The sequence below is a fragment of the Papio anubis genome, chromosome 7 (genome assembly GCF_008728515.1).
Source record: "Papio anubis isolate 15944 chromosome 7, Panubis1.0, whole genome shotgun sequence".
NCBI classification, from domain to species: Eukaryota; Metazoa; Chordata; class Mammalia; order Primates; family Cercopithecidae; genus Papio; species Papio anubis.
The window spans coordinates 138,480,121-138,493,859 of record NC_044982.1 but is presented as its reverse complement, the minus strand read 5'-3'; the positions used below and the strand labels follow the sequence as shown (position 1 = coordinate 138,493,859).

At 42.9% G+C, this 13,739-nt stretch overlaps 1 protein-coding gene across 1 annotated transcript in view; it reads right to left on the bottom strand.

The window, feature by feature from the left end:
• Positions 1-13,470, bottom strand: part of FBN1 (fibrillin 1) — a 237,952-nt gene extending 224,482 nt beyond the window's left edge. Inside the window, exons 1-2 of the mRNA XM_003900901.5 lie at positions 13,195-13,470; positions 12,222-12,566 (exon numbers count right to left, since the gene is read on the bottom strand). Of these exons, the coding sequence (XP_003900950.1) occupies positions 12,222-12,385 (164 nt within the window). The 5' untranslated portion in view covers positions 12,386-12,566; positions 13,195-13,470. The remainder of the gene's footprint in view (positions 1-12,221; positions 12,567-13,194) is intronic.
• Positions 13,471-13,739: the final 269 nt, after the last annotated feature.

Sequence of the window (13,739 nt, the reverse complement as noted above, 5' to 3'; positions counted from 1 at the left end):
GCATTATAATTATTTGCATCATCATAGCTAAACATGTCAGGCACAGTACTGAGAACTTGAAATGAACCATCCCATTAAATCTTAAGACAACACAGAAAGATGGGTAATTTAATCGCATTTACAAGTGAAGAAACTGAGGCCCAGAGAGGTCAAATCACTCGTATGAGGTTTCCTCCTGGTAGGTGGTGGAGACAGGATTTGACCCAAAGCCTATTTCCACACTACCAAACCTCCCTGAAAGTGTGGCCAATGGTTACTAGCAATCATTGAAAATGACTCCTTGGTCCTTTAAAATATGGTCCCACAATCAATACCAGTCTACCTCACTACCCACCACCAGGCTCAAATAGGAAATAGTGTGAGGTAATTATAACATACACCCCAGCCACTAGCTCTGGGTTTTTATGACCAAACTGTCAAACATTCCTAGCCAACTCTTCAGGAAATGTTCAGGCACTTTCTCAGATTCCAGCTACAACATCGACTATGTGGCCCTGGGGAGTACGGAGCTCACAGGGTGGTAATGGGATACAAAATTTGCAAACTTGAGGTCAGTGGCCTCAATGCTGGGGTGTGAAGCACCAGCAGTCCATGAAAGATTAAAAAACTATTTGTCAATTTAAAGGCTGCACATCAAGTCCTTCACTGAAAAGCACTTGCCCACATCTCCTCAAACATTAACCCCATCGGTAAAGGGAGAGAAAGATATTCCAAATGGCAGTTCTGCCTAGAATCATTGGGAAAAAAGGTAATAATATCAACAAGCCCAAGACAGGGTGTTCATTCTGAAAATGAAGCATTGGGTCCTATTCAAACACAGCTAATGCTCAAAACATAGTTGTCGCTAGGAGTAGGCAGATGTTTTACAATATTATTAGGGGAGATGATATGGAAGAAAACACAAGAATTCGAGAATTTTTTCCTTCTTTAGCGTGTTTATTACATGAACTCTTAATGTATAGTTTGGATAACTGAGCCAGCAAGTTATACAACAAGAGACCAAGCTTAATCACAGACCCAGAACTGCCTTAGTTGATCTCAGGTCATTTGACTCTGACTGCCAATTCGAAGTGTGAGTATGTGTGTGGTGGAGGGTTTTGAGGAGGAGTCATGCTTCAGACTCCCAGAGAAGACTATTTCTCTTTTTCCAACCACCTGACTGATACCCTCATTGACAACTGCCTCCCTCAAAACGTCCCACCCCACCCAATCCCTTCTAATGTGGAGGTTCCCACTGATAGCAGGGTAGTACTGAGAATCTAAAACTCTACTACAGCATCACCGCTTCAGGGTTGACCACTGAGACTAACCACACTGCCTAAGGTCAAATAAACGAGAGAAAGAAAAACATCCATGCCCACAGGATTGATAAGGTTTGGTTATTTCATGCACGGCGGAGAAACTGCAGATACCAGTCAACCTCTTGAGGGTAGGAACACAAAGAGGCCCAATCTATTACCCAACCACACGCGTCTTAGGCCAGCTCTCGCCACCACGTGACTCAGGTTCCACACCTACGAACCGGAGAGGAAAATAAGCACCTTGAGCACTTGTTCCTGGACCTTCTCTGGGCCTCAGTTTCAGCATTTATACATTTCTAAAATCTGTCCTACTATAACTAATTTGTAATATGAATTTTTATAAAGATGGAAGGTCTGGCTATGGAAGAAGATATGAGCCATAATTTCAATGGCAAAAACAAAAACATTTAAAAATAAGAAGGTCTTTTAAAAGTTATTCATCAAAGGCACAAACCTATTAGAGTCTGATTACACAATCTTACAAATGAGCACTGAGCGAACACGGGAAACGATACACAATAAGCCGTTATTTACAGGAAGAGGAATGCATCAAACTTTACACAGTCCCATATACAGAGGTGCATACCAGACAATGGATTAATCTGCGTTTCCACTGCATTCCTCTGCATGTTTTCATAGGAATCTTTTCTGGCATCCAAGTGTCTTTCTTTTATGCCCTGACTCTTCTCCATAAGCTCTCTGTCCCCTAAAGAGGCTGATGAAGACCACAGGTCACCTGGTCCCAATGCTGCCGGGAGTGAAGGGGTTGTCATCAGTATCTTTCAAAACCCAGCGTCTGCTCTGTCCAGCCGAGGTCCACTGGGTGGCAATACTCTTCACTCCAGACCTTCTCCCAGCTCTCTCCTCCTGCCTCCCTCAGGCTTTCTCCTTCCCTCCCCTAACAAAAACCTTAACCCTGTTTTTCTTTTTGAACACCCCAAAATTCCCAGGTAAAAATTTTGTATTTTACATAGACCTTGTTTACTTTTCTTAAGGTTTTAACTCTCATTTGATATTCCTATTCACCCTATTTTATTTGCAGCACAGCTTATGAAATTACTTACAAAAAAGATGAGACAATGACGATGAAGAAAAAGAAGAAAAGGAAAAGATGGCAACAAAGAAGGAGAAACAGAAACTGAAAAGGAAGAAACAAACAACAAAAAACACACAAAATGAAACCCTGCCTCTGGAATACATTGCCTTTATTAATAAAGATATTACCATACTTCAGTTCGAGGCCATGAAACTTGACAGCAGACAATGTGTCTGTAGGGCAGACGTAAATCCCGTCTCCCAACACCAACATCATAAAATGGTTGTACTATATTTGGAATTAGATGTGTTTGGATACTTATATTTGAATGTAAGTATGACTGATGGTCTAGGAATTCATAACCCTTCAAAATGTTGAACCAAACCACTTGTTTAAAGGAGCAGTTCTCCCACTCTGAGCCTGCTTGCTGTCTGGAATACATCTCCGGCTGGGAATGGTGGAGATAGGGATTTTTGCTTTCTCTCTTCCGCTCTAGGGGAGCTGAATAAATAAGAGTCAGTGATAACTGCAACCAAAAAAAGTCACTTACGTTGAAAAAGCAGTAGTCACAAGAAATTTAAAACTAGGATTTGATATAGGATAAGACACCCACAATCCAAACTTGACTATATTCCTAATCCAATTTTATTCTGTTGACAATGTGGCTACTCCATTTATAACAAAATAATACAGTTCAGCTCATTACAACACCAATTCTATTAGCAACTGCGACCTATTTTTGCTTATTAGTTATAACCCCTAATTTAAAAAAATTGAGGTGGATTACACCAACAGATACATACATTTGAGGCTGTAAATAGAAACTGAAAATAAAATTTCATACAGAAGAAAGTTAAAACATACCAAAGTTAATAAATTAGAGTGATTGCACATTAAATTTATTTTATGTATAATCTTAAAAGCTAATTTTCTTAAAAGCTAATGGAAAAAGGTTAGATGTTTTAAAATTCTCATATTTGAATAAAACAAAACATACTGGTTCATTAGGAACTTTAATCTTATTCCTGACAGTTGTGAGTTCTTTAAATGCAGAACTGTGGACAAACTAAGAACAATGCCCTAACATTAATCTAACAGAATATGCAAACGCAATATTTATGGAGCTTTTTCATTCTGAAGTTACAGCAGCAAAATACAAGGAGGCATCCTCAGTAGGGAACTAAGCCGATCGAACTTGACCAAGTTAGAATTAAAACTTAAAGCATCTGATTAGCCTTCTCAAAGATCTATTGCCCTACAGTGGTAGCTGGTCTCCAAAGATGGCTCCACTTCCTCCCTTCCTGGCAGACGTGTGCTGCTCCTCACATTCAAAGGTAAGTCTTAATAGTCAGTCCACACCCTTGAATCTGGGTGAGGCCTATGACTTGGATGGAATTCCAGGTCATGCAATTCCAGGCTAAGTTTGAAGAAAGTCTGGTAGTTCCCACTTTTTTGCTCTTGAGAGATCCTGAGCTGCCATGGAAAAAGTCTGGCTATGGTGGAAAGACCATGTAGAGAGGCCATGTATAGAAAGGGGACAAGCTGAGACTACATAAAGGGGAATCAAGGAATCCAGCCAATGTCAAGGACATATGAGCCCATGTGACCCCAGTCAGCCAGCCCCCAGCCCTTCGAGTTAGCCTGCGGTCAATATGTGGGATTAACACATGTGACCAGGGTCAGGAGGCTGCTGTTCAAGATCCAGCCCCAATAGACACTCACTCTGAGCAAGGCCTAGTCGCTGCATCTGGGGCTCAGTCTCCCCATTTGAAAAAAACACATTCAATGGCTCCATCCCGGGGGCAGGTTCAGGCAAGTGACTGCATGAGAGAGAGAGCTTTAAAACTTGGAAAGCCCCCAGCACAGCCAGACAAGTGGCTCTTTGCTTTCTTTATTCCCCACCTCAGTGGGTCCATTTAGATAAACCACACCCAAGTAAACACGGCTGCAGGCGCCAGGGCCTGGTCACAGAACCAGATGCATATGTGAAGAAGTCATACTGCCTGTTCCAGCCCAACTGACATTGTGGGGCGCAGAGACAAGATTCCCCACTGTGTCCTGTCTAAATTCCTGAGCCACAGAATCATGAGAAATAATAAAATTGTTGTTTTAAGCCACTAAGTCTGGGGCAATTTGTTACGTAGCAATAAAATAACCCAAACACTCACAAATGAAAATACTTTGTTTCATGGTAGTAGAGGGCCTAGGCCTGATCTCATTTCCCTTTATTCTCTCTTTATGGTGCTACAATGATTTTGTATATGGTAAGTTTGAATATATATGGAGGTGGGAGCATTCTAGGTCCTCCTCCCCTTTGTCTTTCCCAACCAACTAGTCAAGTACTGTCTGCATTAATTCTGGAACCACCTGAGCCTCTTCTTTCTTCACCCCTTTCACTGAATTTGCTCAGCCCATCACGGACTCTCACTGTGACTCCTATATTAGCCTCCCAAATCCAAATCTCCCTGTCTTTAGTTTCTCTCCTCTCTAAGTCATCTACCTTTCACACCTCTACCCAGTGGCAAAGATCTGATCATGTTCCTATCTTAGAATCCTTTACTAGCTCCCCGTCCTTGCCTTTCACAACCATCAGTGATGTTTATGTTTCCACTAGTCCCTCACCTTTCCCTAACAATGTCGCTACCTATGTATGAGCTCACAAGATTGCTCAAGGTTGCCAACTGCACAGCTCCAGGGGGCACTCGTTTCATAGACTACACTACAAACCATGTCACATGGAACCACGCCGTTCCAACCCTGCCCAACTGCAGTCAATGTCCTAAGACCACAGACACTTCATATCCCTTTCCCTTGATGTATTTTTCACTCATCTTTCCTTTATTTCTCAGCTATACTTACTCGAAGCTCTAGTTTATATAGTTAACCATACCCAGTCAATCAGTTCATCAAAATTGCTGAGTTCAACCATCAAAAACTATTCTATTGAACACATGCCACATGCCCTGTTCCTAGAGATAAATAAAACAACCAAGATCTCTGCCTTCAGCAAGTTCTCACTCCTAGTACAGAGCCACTTTTTATCACGTAGATCAGAGGTTGTTAAACTTTTTCTGTAAAGGACCAAAGAGCAAATGTTTCAGTTCTGTGGGCCATACTGTCTCTGTCGCAACTACTCTACTCTACTGCTGTAGGGAGAAAGCAGCCATACATAATAAGTAAATAAACAGGCATGGATTTGTTTCAATAAAACTCTGTTTTCCAAAAAAGTGAGCTTGTTGACCACTGATAATTTTTTTTTTTTTTTTTTGGTTAGACAGGATCTTGCTCTGTGGCCCAGGCTAGAATGCAGTGGCATGATCATAGCTCACTGCAGCCTCAACCCTCTGGGCTCAAGCAATCCTCCTGTCTCAGTCTCCCAAGCACTGGGACTACAGGAATAAGTTACCATGCCCAGCCCTAATAGACTTTCACTGTAAAGTCACTTCTGATCAATCCCATTCCCACAATGATGCTTCCCTTGGCTTGTAACAGCATCTGCCTTCAATAAATGTTGAGTCTTTCCACATAGCAATGGTGGGAGAAGATTCTTGGGAAATGAAGGTATAAAGGGCATGGGAAAAAAAAATGTACCATCTACAAGATTTATTGTAACTGAAAAGCAGGAAAATATTAAGATTAAGAGCTCCAGCTATGAGGCTAGATTTCCCAACTCTACCACTTACTAGTTTATGTCTCTGGAGTAATTACTGAAACTCTGCATCCCTTGCTTCTTCATCTGTTAAATGAATAAATAAGCTTAATCTTCCTCATAAAGGACTTACGTTTTAAGGCAATTAGTATGTGCAAAGTACAATCGTAAGTGATACCTCAGAGTTTTTTTCTTTTTTTCTTTTTTTTTTTTTTTTTACCATTATGGCTGCAATTTAATGTAAAAAATTGGGCTGAGCTTACAGGCAACCAAGGTAAAAAATGAAAAAGAAACAACTAAATAACTCGTATGACTGGTCACGATTTAAGACATATACCAATTTCCACTGGAAAGAGAAATACTTCTTGCAACCCTATTCAGAGAGAAATTTCTCTCGGGGGACATGACAGCAAGAGGGTTCTGAACAACATAAGGAGCAATGCCTCCAGCTCAGAAGCCCAGACAATGCCCAGCAGGCTGCCTGCAATGGTTACCTACCACCCTCATACAAGTCAAGGTCTAATATTAAAATATAATACACACGCTATACAAAGTCCCATTGGCTCTAACATCCTATGATTCTTTCTGTTTTATTAATGCCTTTGCAGAAAGTTTCTTGTTGGACTAAATAATACTATGTGATTAACCATACTTAGGATTTGTGAACTAGCATGAAAGAATATTAGGAATTTTAAGTGGAATTTTACCAATGTCTTGGGCCTGCATTTTTGTCCGGTGGAATGAAAAACCAAAACCATAACTAAAATTAATGGAGAAAGAAAAGTTAACATTCAGTTTTGTCTTTAGAACTTAACCTCTGCATACCTTGGCTCTCATATCTGTGAAGGGAAGCTTATGAAAGCACCCAGCTTGTAGAGTGGCTGTGAGGATTCAATGAATTATCATATGCAAAACAGTAAGAACAGTGCTTAGCATATAGAAGTTATCTAAATGTTTCCTACCATGGCTGCAATTGGTACTATGTATTTGCTTAGACTTAATACCAGACCCCCTTTCCAAGGATGCTACCCTTCTGTGCACTTATGGTTCCTGAAGTACTCCCAGGATCATGGCGTAGATGTCTCTGGCCTTCCACAGAACTAAACTCTAGCTGGCATTCAATCAGGCCTTCTTGAATTAATGAACTTTTTGAAACCCCACTTAATGATACGTTAGTGGTAAAATGCTTATCATAGGATTCTTGACTTTGATGGTTTAACAATCTAACGAGAAAATCGACTTGAACATCACGAGACACTAAACTGTCATGCGCCTGAGTTAGGCCACAGAACTCAGGCCTGATACATTATTGATGTCGGTTCCTTCAAAGAATCTCACGGGAAAAAAATTCTAAGTTGCTTAAGCAGGCCCATTTGCTGGGTTCGCGTTTAAAAACAAAGAAATTGTTAAAAGAATGTATTTCTCTTTCAAGAAAACATTTTTAAAATCTTATTTTCACATTGAAAATAAAGCTAAAACTCCCAAAGTGGTTAGGCTGATTGTCTGGCTTATTGGAAGAAAACCAACAAACTAGTACATGAATACTGTAATAATTTTTTAGTATTTTGCTTGATTAGAGTCATCAGTATAATACTATAGTTTTTAAAGTATGTGCTCCACAAGACAATAAAGGAACATTTTAATATTCTTTAAAATTCCAAATAAAGCTGAAGGGAAGTCTGTACTCCATTTCCATCAGCTCTCATCTCATTTCACCATAGGCTGATGTATGTTTTAATTAATTTGTATTACCAACTTACACATTTTTATAAACAACCTCTATGTCTTCAATATTACAAAATGAGTCCCGTAAATAAAGAGTTTGTCTCTACCTTCTTGTTTCATGTGTGGAATTGCTGAAATCTTCTATTTAAGAATACTAAATCCTTTTTTTAAAAAAAAATTGTGTCCCAATATTTCAGTTTAATCTTTTCAATAAATGGAAACTATACCTCTGCAGGAATCTTTTCCCATACTTAATTATTAGCCCATCTGACTTCAGGTGAAGTCTTAAGGTCCCCTTTACAAAGTAAAATGGACTTTATAAAGTCTACAGAACTTTTTCTGGATTCCCTATTACAGCTCTTTATTTTAATAACAGACTTCTACATAATTAATCCCTTGGAGTTTGCCATCACATAATCTACCCTAGGTATGAACTGTTCCATGTGTATTTTTCTGGCAAGAAGACCTCTGGAAAAAAATAAACAAATAAACAAAGACCAAAAGGAATCGCACACGTTGACAAATTGTGTCAAATACAACTGGTCTCATGTACCTATAAACCACAGGACAAGGGCAGAATTCTCAATCCATCTTCTCCAAGGTTTGGGAAAGGAGATCTCACTGTGAAGAACCTTTCCCTTTGACAGAAAACAGTAATATTTCCTTACTTGGGAGCTAAAGCGATAAGGCAGTCATAAATAAATGGTGCATAACTACTGCTATTCAAGTACAGTTGGGTTTTTTTTTTTTTTTTTTTTGGACTGTCTCCCACACTTTTTGCCTAATCACAGTTTAGAATTTAGCTGAGAAAAATTCCTATGAATTGAAATTCAAACAAATAACATTAGGATTGTATTATTTTTCATAAACCCATTTCACATATCAAGCAGTGCCCAAGCAAAAGAAAACTACTATACATGTATTATTTCACACAGTGTTGAAACTTGAACAATTCTCATTTGAAAATAGAAAAAAAACGCAATTTTTGCAGAGTGGATGGGGACCACACTGATTCCTTTTTTAAAAAGGATTTCCTGTAAAAACAGAAATTGGCAATTTACTCTAAGAAAACACAGCAGAAGCTGGGAAGAAACTCGAGGATGCCTAAATTTCCACTGTGGAACAACTTTCGCTGCCCAGTGGGGAGAGAAGAAAAAAAAAAAAAAAAAGGAACACCTGCAACAGGGTGGGAAGAGAGGAAGATAAGCTGGGACTACACATCCAGTGAGCAGAAAATGAGGCCGGTTTCTAATCCAGGAAGAGAGGGAGCTGGCAAGAAAGGAACATATATATGTGTTTTAAGAAGAATAGCAAGGCGTATTTTGTAGTTACCTGCCACATCAGAGAAAACCAAGAAGGCAGTATTTGCTGGAGAGAAGGAACCAGTGCACAGCAGATACTGATGAGTTTAAAGCACCTTTTAACTAGAGGAAAGATTAGTGAGGTGCTGAAAGTTGCTGCCACCAACTGGGCATCAGGCAGACTCGGGGGTTACAAATCACTTTCACTTCATAAACTGTGCATTTCCAATCAGAATGGTAAACAGGTTTCACTATAGTCAAAGAGGTGAGTTTTGAAGCTGGTAATATTTTAACAGACAAAAACAGAAATTTTAAGCAATAACTGGAAAAATGTAGTACATAACTGCTTTTTCTGATGATTTATACAGCAGAGCACCATTAAAGGATTTATTCATATGAGACTGTAATGGCAATAAGCAGAGGGAATAAATTTAAAATGTTATTCAAATTTTACACGAGAAATGGAGTTTGCTTAAAATCTATGGGAAAGCCTTTGATCCAGCAATTCTATTTTTACTAATTTATACCACATATAAACATGTGTATGTAAACACAGGTATGCAGAAGAAAGTTGGTAATAGCAAAAGACTCAATGTAATCTAAAGAGCCATCACTAGGGAACTGTTTCAGCCACATAATGAGGTTCTATACAACAAGAAAATGGGGTCGGGTGCAGTGGCTCACACCTGTAATCCCAGCACTTTGAGAGGCAGAGGTGGGCGGATCACTTGAGGCCAAGAGTTTGAGACCATCCTGGCCAACATGGCAAAACCCCATCTCTACTAAAAATGCAAAAAATTAGCCAGGCTTGGTGGCATGCACCTATAATCCCAGCTACTCTGGAGGCTGAGGCAGGAGAATCACTTGAGCCCAGAAGGTGGAGGCAGTAAGCCAAGATTGCACCATTACACTCCAGCCTGGGCAACAGAGCAAGACTGTGTCTCAAAAAAAAAAAAGAAAGAAAGAAAGAAAGAAAATGCACGTAGTAGATCCATATGAGTTAATAGATGGATGAATTAAAGATACATAAAAAGTAAAGTTCAGAATATTGCATGTACAGTATATTCCATGTATTAAAAAGGATACACACACACATATGTGTGTATGTATACATATATATTTATGTGTTTATCTGTACATGCATACATATGCCTATAAGATTTATAGAAAAATACCCAAGAAAATGGTCTCTGAAAGATGGCAGGGAAATATTTTTAATTGTATATATTTTTAAATTATTACTTTCACCCCCACCCTGTGTGTGTGTGTGTGTGTGTGTGTATAACTTACTATAAAATCTTATAGTTAACATGAGAATTAGGAACACACATAATTACAATTCTGTTAATACCCTGTTTTTAGGAAGGCTTTAAAAATAGTTTGCAATAGGATAAGGTCTGTGTTAATGATCAAATACTGTGAGGAGCACAGAGAGGTATCTCTCTATAATCACAAACAAATGTAAAACCAGACAGAGAAAGTACTAGTGTGAGTAAAAGTGTGGCATCCTGTTAAGCAACAAAGTAAAGCTTAGTTTCTTTTTTCACATTCAGTCTGTGCCTCCCAAGGGAACACACTAGTTGGTGACAGCCCACAGAAATGAGACAAATGTCTGACCAGGCCCCACACCTCCCTGAAGATCTTCAGTGACAGAATTAAACCTCCACTTCCTTTATATACAGGAGCAATTCTATCAGAATAGATATTAAGATAATATTATGTAGGAGAAATGTATTTTTGAAGGAAAAATACTGGACTAAATGAGGCCCTCTTGAGAACATATGAAAATCAGAGCCTTAGTTTACTTACTGAACTTGCCATGTGCCTTGCACACAGGACAATAAACGTCTGCTGTCTGATCAGGGTCAGGCTTACCATGATAAGCAAACTTCCTTCCAACATTATCGGAATTCTGGGTTCCAGAAAGGCCAAGATGAAACCGAACTAATCGTAACTATGTTCTGTGCTATTTTATCACAGCCTAAGTGCTTGGCTCTTACAATCATCGTGCCCCTTCTCCAGACTAGGAGTCAAAAACTGGTCTGGTGAGTTTACTGCACTTTTTCTTCTCGTATCTTCTCATATCTCATATCCACACAAACACAAATTTTACTACATATACATGACTGTAACACCCCATAACAAAAAAAGAGTAAGGGAAATGATCAGCCACGTATCCAAGTGGACACCATCACTTGGTGGCCCAGAGCCACATAATAAAGCTACAGATCCACTCAGGAAAAGAGCATCAGTCAGGATGGTAAGGATTTAATACAAAATCTCCCTATATATACTGTCAGAGTTTACTTAACAGGCTCCTCCAAGAAGACAAAAGGGGTCATTGACAGTCCATCCTGCTGTTTCCATGGAGGCTTTAACTTAAACAACTGCAGACAAATTTCTCTTAAAGGAAATGTATTCCCACTGTCCTTCAATACAGGAAGTGACAACCCTTAGTCAACCCGCCTAATTTAAATCTTTCCGGCCGAAACATCTATAATAGCGGCATGGGAAGCCAGTGAAATGGTCAACTGAATGTACATAATACAAACACCATTAGTTAAAAATACCCCCTTAAGGCCGGCCACAGCAGCCTTACTGCTGCAGCGAAACGGAGAGACCCACACAACCCAAAAAAACCAGTTCTCAGAACCACTTGCCCTGTTCTGCTTCCAGTGTAGACATCTAAAGGAAGCACTGCCCGGAAAACCCAATCCGTAACCGTAAAAAGCATAATTTACGGAAGAGTCGACTACTCTTGTGATTTATCCTCTGACTCTCATGGGAATCCCTTCCTTTCCTTGCCCCCTTTCAAATACAGCATCTACCAAGATGACCCCAAGGAAAGTACTTTCCTCTAGACACAACCAGAATTGGTATTGCAGGGAAAGGAATGGGCTTCTCCTCTTATCCCACTCGCAACTCCTCCCCTTCTTCCTCAAGGAACCCTTCTCGCCTCCCAAAATCTGCCTCAACAATGGCCCAAGATTCCTTTCAATCCCGTCCTCTCCTTTGGGGCAGAAATCTTTGGGAGTAGGGGCAAGGTAGTTTAACCACGAACGGGGTGGGGACTAAACAACCCTAGCACCTCTAAGGTGCCCCCAGGAGGTCTTGCCAAGGAGTCTTCCACAAGGAGAATCATCCTGCCCGTTGTTCTGCATCTTGAAACTTGGGAGACCCACACCAAAGGAGGGGACCGGTTCCTTTACCCTTTAAGCGCGTCGTGTCCTCCGCCGCCTCTTCTCTTGGCCCGACTGGCTCTGGTTTCCTTCACGTTCCCAGCCTCCAAATTGGTGTCCGCCCCATGACTCGTGTAGGACGCTAAAAGCACGGTAAATCCCAGGAAGATCTCCAGCAGGCCCCCTCGACGCATGATGCCGAGCCGCCGCCGGCTCCCGCCGCCTCCTGCCGCGCCCGGGGCTCGGTCTGCGGCCGCCGCTGCGCCCTGAAGCGCACCGCGCCGCCGGGGTCCCGCTCTCCCGCCGCCCGTCCCCCGGGCCGGGCTCCTCCCGCCTTCTCCAGGCGCTGCTCCCACTTCAGGCGGCCCCTGCCAGCTGCAACACAGAGACAAATCCCCGAGGCGGGGAGACTTTCAGGGCATCGGGATGCTGAAGCCTCGCGCTCCCCATTCCCGAGCCCAACCCGTGCGCCGCCTGCGCGTGGCGCAGTTAATTTGGGTAAGGGAAGACCGTTTGGTCCACAGCTGGCTGGAAAGCCCAGGCCCCCGCCGGCAGCAGCCCCGGCCAATCCCTTGGCCTCCCGGGCCCCGCCAAAAGAGCGCGGCGCAAAGTACCCATGTCCCCAGAGATCCTAAGTCCCGGGCGAGCTCTCTGGGTTTATTTTTTTAGTGGCACGAATTGCGCGCGATGCGCGCTCTAAACGCCCCACTCCTCAGCCTGCCCTCTCCGCCAGGCTGGAAGCCCGCCGCGCCGTCCCCGCCGACTCCGGGCGCTGCCACCGCCCCCCGAACATCTGACGCGGAGCCCGGCACCAAGAGCCCCGGGCCAGGAAGCTGTCAGGCAGGGGAGGGCCAGCGCCAGCTGTGGACGTTCCGGGACAGCCCCTCACCCCAGTCCCTGTCCCTGCCCTCGGCGCGGCGCGGCGCAAACGCAAAAGCCTCCGTGGCCGCAGCTCCAGCCCCGGTGGCTGCCCGACCCCCGTCGAGACCCAGGCTGCACCCACTGGAGAAGCGGCGGCTCCGACTCCCGAGGAGGCGGCGGCGGCTGCTCCCAGTCTTGGCCGCTACAGCCACTGCCCCGCTCCGCTCGCAGCTGTCCCAGCTGTGGCCGCCTGTCCGCTTGTGGCACCCACTGTCTCTGCCGCGGCTCCCGCGGCCCCCTCCTTTCCCCACCTCTTCAAGTATCGTCCGCGCAGCGGTTTCTCGCGAGAGAAATACTTTTTTTAAAAAAAGAAAGAAAAAGAAAATGACACCCCCTCCTTCATCCCCCTCATCACCACCCCACCCCCCGGCCCCATCCATCCTCCCTTTCCACTCCCCTTTGCCAGCCTCCGCCTCGGCGCGGGGCCTCTCGCTCGCAGGATTAGCGCAGTGGGAGGAGGCAGAGGTGATCAGGTCCTGCCCGGCCTGGGACTTTTTGTCTTGAGGTGGGGAGGAGAGAAATGGGAAGAGGTGGAGTAGCGGTTTTAGCCCGCTCTGCGGCTGGGAGGTCTAGATCCGAGATTAGCCTCTCCCGTGATCGGGGAAGCCCTGCCGCAGCAGAAAGTTG